General features: G+C 29.0%; 3 protein-coding genes across 3 annotated transcripts in view; 2 read left to right on the top strand and 1 right to left on the bottom strand.

Annotated features, from left to right (window-relative positions):
• The window catches only part of LOC126839034 (kinase suppressor of Ras 2), a 9,008-nt gene extending 8,556 nt beyond the window's left edge, over nt 1-452 (bottom strand). The window contains exons 1-2 of the mRNA XM_050573953.1: nt 156-452; nt 1-95 (exon numbers count right to left, since the gene is read on the bottom strand). The exon at nt 1-95 is cut by the window's left edge and continues 46 nt beyond it. Of these exons, the coding sequence (XP_050429910.1) occupies nt 1-95; nt 156-308 (248 nt within the window). The 5' untranslated portion in view covers nt 309-452. The remainder of the gene's footprint in view (nt 96-155) is intronic.
• A 2,895-nt stretch (nt 453-3,347) lies between these two features.
• LOC126838372 (NADH dehydrogenase [ubiquinone] 1 alpha subcomplex subunit 6) lies at nt 3,348-5,324 on the top strand. Its single transcript, XM_050572735.1, has 3 exons — nt 3,348-3,624; nt 3,920-4,035; nt 5,066-5,324. The coding sequence occupies exons 1-3, from the start codon at nt 3,495-3,497 to the stop codon at nt 5,198-5,200; spliced, it is 381 nt and encodes a 126-aa protein (XP_050428692.1). The 5' UTR covers nt 3,348-3,494; the 3' UTR covers nt 5,201-5,324.
• A 2,171-nt stretch (nt 5,325-7,495) lies between these two features.
• Nucleotides 7,496-8,691, top strand: LOC126838404 (mediator of RNA polymerase II transcription subunit 30). Its single transcript, XM_050572796.1, has 2 exons — nt 7,496-7,732; nt 7,808-8,691. Exon 2 carries the CDS (start codon nt 7,810-7,812, stop codon nt 8,470-8,472), a length of 663 nt encoding a protein of 220 aa, XP_050428753.1. The 5' UTR covers nt 7,496-7,732; nt 7,808-7,809; the 3' UTR covers nt 8,473-8,691.
• Nucleotides 8,692-8,962: the final 271 nt, after the last annotated feature.

Raw genomic sequence — 8,962 nt, 5'->3', positions numbered from 1 at the left:
AAGGATGGTGTATTTTTTAATTTGGACGATTCAAAGCGGCCTGGATTTTTTTGCCTATTATTCAGCTGCACTGAAAACAGCTTGACGAGTTTCCCCTAAAAAATCATTTGTATTTAAGTAGCATTTTTATTTAGATGACAAATTATAGATTTTACCTCCAAGGTCCTTATCTCATGCTGTGTGAGTTCTGCTCGCGTTTCACATAAATTCCTCACGTCGATCAACATTTTTGATGAAATGTCGATGATTTTTTGTACCACTTCAGGTTCATCGCACATCAACTGCCTGTCAAAGTCCTCTTCCGCCATTCCATCATACGGTTATTACACACTAAACATTTTTTAATTCTTCGCTAGCTTACCACACGTAATTTATACAAGTATTACACTAAAACGTACAAAAAAAGAAGAAAAAAAAGAGAGGATCACTATCACTAAAACAGGTCAGAAAAGTCAGTGTCAGATAAAACATTTTTTCGGTAATCGGTATCTTCATCGTAAATCAAGGAGTTCTATGATACCGACTACCATGGTTCTACTCATACACTTAATAATAATTACTAATATATCATGGATCCACGATGTAGAGAAGATAAGACGCCACTCCAACCAAATCAGAGTCAAGAAATTACGGCATTTTGGTAGTACAATTTGTCACGTAGATAGCGCCACCATTCGCCCGGAGGCCGACTTTTACATGGACTAATAGGCTATTTTACATATTATTATACGTTACTGTCATTTTTATTGCTATATAAAAATATATTACATGTAATTTAATTTTAATACAGTACTACAGATTATATATTATTTTTAAAACCACAATATTCGTATATGTAGTCTTATTAAATGTATTATTTATTATAATTCGTATTACACAAAAGACGTTTTTGGTCGAACGATAACTATCCTTTTACAACAATATATACAATATAATACGTATTATATACAAGGAAAAAATTGTTCTCAACCAGTCCCCCCCCCCCCTATAATGAATTTTTAAGCACCAGAGAAGTTTTTCAAATTAAGATTATAGTTATTGAAGGTCTAAAGAATAATTACACGAAAATTTCTTAAGAAATATGCAGTTCCCTAAAAACTAGACATTTTTACAAGATAAAGCTTATTCTGTGGTAATTAAAAGGGACTTATAAAGTAGGGCATATTAAAACGGGTATCGGAGAGTTATTTAGGATAAAATTATATTAATACCTCTGACTTAATAAACGGAGTCTTATCCATTTGAGTGAACTCACTTTAGTACGCTTTTACATAACAATAGATACATTTTTTCCGATTATTTTAATATCTCCCCCAAAAATAAGTATCGCTTGTGTAAGGTGGATATTGATTACATTATTAAACCCGAATTAAGTGTCTCCGACAGCCCAACTACCGTGTAATTCAAGCCCAACCATACGTGAAATTCCTATATATTCTCTACATTATGTTTCTAGGGATGATATTTACATCATCAATAATTGTTTATATTTTGTACCAACATAATATACCGCGGCATGTATAATTATATAAAATACTGTTGTTCTTATTCGTTTTTATTAGTGTCTTTGGCCTTTGCCTTATGAACTTAACTTACGTTCATCATTTAAGGAAATTTTCGAATATTAAGTTTTATTAAATGGATCCGCGACGTCACTGATTAAATGTTCTATATGGTTAGACTTTAATATAAAAACTGGCGTTTCAAAGGTGGAAGAAAACTAATATTCGAAAATTGAATTTATTCCCTTTTGGAACACTATACACCATATACAGTTGGATAATTCTTTTAATTGCTACTATAGTACTATAGTTATTAAAATGTATTAATATATACATTTTAAGTACTATAATAGTACTTATAATTAATTTATAGAACAATTCTACACTTATTTATTATTATTACTATCATATAAAATTAATAATTAAGTGTAATGTTTTGTACAGTCTATTCAATTCCTACTTATTCCTTATACGATTTAATTAACAACTATACATTTATCCTAATAAGTTTATGTTCAGATTAATGAGAAATTAGTCTTAGTTATTATATATTTTATAAATACTTAGTTAACATAAAAAAAATAATAACATTTATCGTCCATAAGCCGCATAGAAGATATCGGCCTCCGGGCAAATGGTGGCGCCGCATGAACGGCGAAGCTGAACTACCAAAATGCCTGAAGCATTCGACCCCAGATTTTTACTGATAAGAAGTTGTACGGCGTCACCTTATCTTCTCTACATCGTGCATGGATCAGGTATAAAACAAAAAAATGGATCTATTTTTTATAGTCTCTAGATGACCAATATTGTTAGGTTAACACAACTCGCTATTTTACATGTTTATCAAAAAATGATGCACTGAAGCCTGAAGGCGTTCAGGTCAGATTCCGAAACAGTTACTGTCATCTAGCGGTAATTTTATCAGACCTTATTCTACTAGAGCTAGACAAAGCATTCGGCTAAGATGTGGGTCAGACTGGAGCACCGATCACGGCTATCATCTTAATAAAAATATAAGTTTAATATATAGATAAATTACCGAACTGAGAACTCGAGTACGCATGTACAATGGAAACCAGACAGGCTAAAAGCGCCCTCAGGTCGGCTCACTGGAACTACATACGTAACGATCGGTTTGTCGATTTGTTGACAGATATAAGATTCAATTAATTATCAAAACAAATTATTCGAATAATTGTACACTAATTATTAATTGGAACGAAGTTCCTTATCATATACGTATATCAAGGACTGAAAACTTAACTAAGCCAAAATTTACACTATTTGTTATAGCTACCACAAAAGTTTATTAAAATTAATGATAATATGACAGCCATGGAGCTCAACTGATTTTGAACTTGTAAAAAAAAAGATTATAAAGTAAAATTATGCCCTATGGAACTATATAAACGTAACGTTCCTAAAACAATATTTTATATCGTTCCAAACGCATTACTTTTCATAAAAAAATGTTTTATTGAGTTTTTATCATTAACAAGTTCAAAATAACTGATCAGACTTATACTAGGAACCCGTGGATTTTACAACAAATATAGTGTAAAATTTGACTTGGTATCGTTTAGAATCCCTGTTATACATAAATTTTTATTTTTTTATAATGTATATAAATTTAAAAAATTGTGTTTAATAAAAAAATTACAACTTGCACTTGCAAATTATACAAACAATTATGTTTGAAATAATTCCAAGGAAAAAAATAATATCCTCGAATGGTGCGCTATCTAGATGATAGCTACTTTGCTGCAAACGTTTTTTCGTTATCAAGCATATGACGAAAAGGTGTTATTATCCGCTTATCAGATATTCTTTTTATATGGAAGGTTATTCTATTATACTGCAAATTGCAATATTCTAAATAAAAACCATCGCCTAATAATTACGCTTAATAATTAACAAATGGTTATGTAAATTTTTTTTTTTCAATTTAAAAATATAAAATTTTCACTTATTTTTTCTTAGTAGTAAAAAATGGCAGCAAGAGAGGCTTCGAAGTATGCAACCAAAGTAGTAAGGCCATTACTTTCGTCAAACAAATCTGAAGCCAAAAAAAGAGTATTAAATTTATACAAGACATACTACAGGCAAATACCTTTGATGTGTGAGTAATAATTTTTTTACTTAATTGAATTATGGTCTACGAGCAGGGCCTGGCCAAGCTAATGCTACGTTCCTGGTAAAATTAAATTAAAATTATTATTTCAAATTTTGTGTACCTCTATCACTTGTTCGATATTTTGCATCCTTCATCTTTGGCAAGTGCCAGCCCATTATTCCTTGGCCTGACCCTATCTATGAATAAATTAACTAAATAATGTTTTTGCCCATATAATTTCTTTTTACTAATATGTATTTATATATTAGTTATAACATCATATTTTATGATTATTGGTTAGTGTTTGATCATCATCTTCCACTGACAAAAGAAGAATGTCAACAAAAATTGAAAGAAGAATTTTTGAAGAATAAGCATATTACCGATATTAGAGTCATTGATATGCTGGTGATTAAGGTAACATTAAATATTTATATAAATAATAATACTAAATTTGGATTAATAACCTAATTCGATAGTCTAATAACATCACAATTCACAAATACCTTTTTAATAAATCATATTCATTAATTATTTTTGCAAATATATTTTACTAAATGAAAAAGTTTATTTTAAAATGATTGAAAAAACACGGTTAACCAAGTGTTATAAAATATACTGTATTATGGTGAATACCGATTCCGAGTAAAATTAGACAAACACTAAGATATCAAACAATCAATTCAGAAACCTTGAAAAAGTAATAGCAAGTCCATTAATAAAATGGTATAAAAATATTGATTTAAACCATTAATGTTGTATTAATAATTAATAGTCATTAGCAACATTTAATAAATAATGCAAAAAATACTCTGATTATAATTTTCCCCAAAAATCACATAATAATTTTTATCTCCTGTAAATGTATTTTTTTAGTCTTGCAATACTTTACTTTTGAGATGCAGTTATTGTTTTACTGTAAATATTTTTAACTTGTATTTATTTTACAGTAAAAATATACTAGTAGGTAAAAGTAGTTTTTAAATTTATCATAGTCATCATCGTGCAAGCTTAACAGGCCATGAAGGCCTAATGTGGCTATCATGAGATGGTTACTAGACGAATTATCTATCCGGGACGGGTCGTGAGTCCGTCGCGGAAGAGGGGGATGGTGGCTCCTTTTCACCAGATGATTGCTCGCCCAGCAAACAGAGTGCTCGTAACCAAGTGTCGAAACAGCTACAGTGAGCACTAACACACTGCCGTCTTACCTATTCAGCCACTTCTCCTTTTATACATTTACCATCACAAAAAATAACAGAAGTTACAATTTTGTTTTTGTAAATATTATTGCCACATTCATAGTAAATTGGCCAATCTGTAGACTGTAAAGTGTTATTATTATTATTTACTACATTAAATTAACTAACTAGTATACATGTTTATTAATTTATAAATTTAAGTTGTATTAAATTATTAATGTTTAACATGCAGTGTTTATTTTTAGGGACAAATGCTTTTGCAAGAAATAGTGACCAAGTGGGCCCAGGATTGTCACATAATGAATTTATTTAAGGATACAGTTGAACCAAAGCCTAATGACTTCTTATCTAAGTTTGTTAACAGTAATGACTCTCAATAATTAATCAAAACATTTATTAAGTGTTACTGTAGTTGAAATTTAAAATATTTTTAGTATGAAAATGTCTGTACACCTTAATCTTCTTTATACGATTAAAAAAATTCTGTAATATTCTTACACATTATATCTTGTTATTATTTATTGAGGATGGGATTATAAAAATCCAGATTTACAAAAAATCTATTTAAGAAATAATGTAATTATGACTCTGCCGTTAGCGCTAAAGATGACAACATTGTTGCTGAAATACGTATACATAGAGAGTGTATTATTCTTATGGTTAAGGGTTTTTAATATTAATTTCTTTATTATATACAACCATAAGTTACTAAGTTATTTCTAGATAAACTAATTAAGGCTATTATTTTTAAGTCTTGAAAAATACTGTATTAATAAACATGTTTTATTATAAAACATATTGTATTAAATCAATATTGAAAAGAATTTATAAAATTTTAATCATTTGACAAATACGTCATACTATTTTATTGATTTCGTACAGGTATTATGTTAGAACCTTAATTTTTTTTTTGAAATCATAGTCCTTATTTTAGTCTTTCCAATGATATAAGTGTCAGCTCTGATAAACACATCTGAGTAGCATAAATTAAAATATGATGTTACGGTACATCGAACGCTAGGTACACCGAACGATCTTTGCCTGATTGAGCATCTTCTGGGATAATTACAGAGCTGAAACTAATATCAGTATCATCGGAAAGCTAACAAAATTTGATATTAGAAAACATAAGTGTCAACTTGCACCGAAGCACAGTGGTCTAAAAGCTAATTTAGGTGGAATAAAGTCAATTATTAAAATTCATAAAAATAGGTATTTTATGTTATTAACCCATTATATATAAGTTCTATATAACAAAAAAATAAAATTTCAGATAATATTAACATTACCAAGCGGCGCAAGCGATAAGTAAAACATAATAACGCGCTCACAAACGTCGAATCGTTCACCGATTGTACATTACATTTTTTTAGTATATTATACACAGGTAAACTTTTTTTTTTTTTAATTAGTTTCATATAAGTAATGAATTCGAAAACTTAGGTAAGTGTTTCATATTAATATTATAAATATTTATTATTTTACTATTAAAACAAAGTTAAAAAAGTAGTAAACAAATGTTAATATTGATATTTCAAAGCGTATAACTAAAAAATAACCCATAATAATCGTTATTCAATATATATACAATATAGTACTTGTTCTTCAGTACCAGATCCCAAAATTTGGTTTGCATCCATTTGCATCTGTATTTTTAATAATTTTTTTTGTAGGTAGCTCTAGCGGCAGTGTTGGAATAAATGATTCTGAAATTGACGACAATTTGGATTGGAATAACACTGATTCTCGGTATTATTCTTATAATGATTTTTATCAGCTATTAAAAAATAGAGGTCCACTAAATCCCCATTTTTTAAAATCGAGAAACTATTTATTTGAAATTTTGAGGGCACGGTATGAAAATGTAAAATGGGAACCGCAATACACATTAAGTTAGTCAACTATTCAATTTTAAAGTTTACTTTGGTTTTACAAAGACTTTGGCGTAAAAGCCATTATAAACTTTATTATAATTAACTAATGTAATATGAACATTTTTAAGGACAACTTTCCGAGGAAGCACAGGAAGCTCGAAATAAAGACTATAAAAATTATCGCGAACATCACTCGCGAAAAATTAGTAGAGTAGCTCAAAATGAAGACGTTCTACACTTATTACTTGTCACTTCAGATCCATATATTTCCTCAATTTGCAACATACCAAAAAAAAAAAAATGAATTGGACAATGACGTAAAATCATTATTAAATTTAAGTTATGAAACTTATGAAGAAGTTTACGAAAGTTAAATTTCAATTTAAAAACAAAATATTATGTTTACTTGCATCTTACAATTATACGTGAATTTAAAAATTGATATAAATTTTGAACACTTTGACCCCAAAAACATTAAGCACCACTTTTTTATAATTTTTTGGACAAAATCTGAGGAAAATTTGATCAATATAAATTTTTTCCACCTAAAATTGCGTTTCAGACCACTGTGCGAAGGGGTAAACTATATGAGAAACTCATTTGAGTTGCATAAATTAAAATACAGCATAATAAATTACAGTAGACCTTTTATGCGGTATGTAAAGCGGCCCCTAGCGGTAAAGTCCAGATATCTGTTACCACGGCGGTGCATACAAAAAATCGTTATCATGAAGAACTTCCATAGATAATAATAGATAATATTATCTATGCTAGCTTCATACATGTAATTATTATTATAATTTATGTCTAAAACAAATAACATTAGTCTTTTCTATTACTATTTACAACTCGTTAGTCGTAATTCTAAATAATAATTATTTAAATGATTTTTACGCAATAAACTGTAAATCTTAGTGATCCAAATTCTATATAACAAACATATATATGTATGTACACAAAATAGATTAATTGTTTTGTTGTATGCTTTTAAATTGTATACTGTAGCTGTGTACGGCAAGTTCTGGAAATTTTGATAAAGTCCGTAATAATTAATATTAATTAAATTGTATTTTAGTTAAAATTAAATTTATATAAGTATTTTATAAAAATCAGTCATGCAGTCCTCTCAAGCAAACATGGTTGGTCAGCAAGGCTTTAACGTTGGTCCAGGATTACAACAGAATATGCAACAACAAGTTCCTGGATCGCAGCATGTAATGGTACCACAAGTAAATCAAAACTCAGTAGGAGTAAGTTCAGTTTCTCAACCAACAGTTGCTCCATCTAACCAAAATCAGTCGGCATCAAGTCATCAATTTAATACAGCATCATTGTGTCGTTTTGGTCAAGAAACTGTTCAAGAAATAGTATCACGTACACATGAAGTATTCCAAATACTCAAAGTTCTCATGCCACCAAATGGAACTCCCACTGGTGCCAATATGAGTAATGAAAGGCGAATAAAAATGCATGATCAGTTAAGAAATATTAAATTACTATTTAAAAGATTGAGAATTATATATGAAAAATGTAATGACAGTTGCCAATTACAAGGTATGGAATATATGCATATGGAGGGATTAATTCCACTTCAAGAAGAATGGGATATGAAGTCTGAAGAAAGAAAGACAAGTGAAACATACCGAGTAGCTAATGATGAAATGAAGGAAGTCGCTGAGCAATTAAGTGCTAAAAACCGACATTTAAAAGAGATAATTGATCATCTTCGCAGGATTATTTGGGAAATTAATACCATGCTAGCAATGCGGCGCTCTTAATATTTATAAATAACCTAGTGTGTACATAAAAAAAAAAAAAATGAATTGAAATAAAGTAAAATTTTTTTTATAAACAAAAACGATGATTTTTATGTTATTGTCACTGCAGAAGCTCAAAAATAAACAGGTTGAGCTATTGTCTATTCCTCAACTCTTTTTTTTGTTTTTTAACTTGTGAATAACCCAGGGGATCAATTTTAATTAATTCTATGGTAAAATTATAATATGTCACTACCTATTTTAAACTCTCGAGAATATAACGTTTTTTTAACTGATACTAAAATTGCTTTATTATTTCTTAAATATTGTATACCATTAATTCAAAACTGAACCAAAAATGATTTTAGGTTGATGAAAATTATGTTAAGAGCAGAGTGAATGACATAATTTTTAGACTACAAATTAAACTTATGCAAACTTATGTATTTTTTAATACTTGCTTTCATAGCTTGATAATAAAAGCACCCGGTAACAACATATTTTTCTACTT

Source organism: Adelges cooleyi, unplaced genomic scaffold, assembly GCF_023614345.1.
Source record: "Adelges cooleyi isolate 19-005CV unplaced genomic scaffold, UGA_ACOO_1.1 ACOO_flye_CR_arks_rails_tigmint_CR_PRNA_30, whole genome shotgun sequence".
Classification (NCBI taxonomy): Eukaryota; Metazoa; Arthropoda; class Insecta; order Hemiptera; family Adelgidae; genus Adelges; species Adelges cooleyi.
The sequence above is the reverse complement of the archived record's forward strand: the minus strand, read 5'-3'. Positions and strand labels throughout refer to the sequence as shown.

Coding starts and splice junctions, on each gene's coding strand:
- LOC126838372 (XM_050572735.1), top strand. CDS start 3,495: ATGGCAGCAAGAGAGGCTTCGAAGTATGCAACCAAAGTAGTAAGGCCA. Junction 3,625..3,919: donor CAGGCAAATACCTTTGATGT/GTGAGTAATAAT, acceptor ATTATTGGTTAG/TGTTTGATCATCATCTTCCA. Junction 4,036..5,065: donor TTGATATGCTGGTGATTAAG/GTAACATTAAAT, acceptor GTTTATTTTTAG/GGACAAATGCTTTTGCAAGA.
- LOC126838404 (XM_050572796.1), top strand. CDS start 7,810: ATGCAGTCCTCTCAAGCAAACATGGTTGGTCAGCAAGGCTTTAACGTT.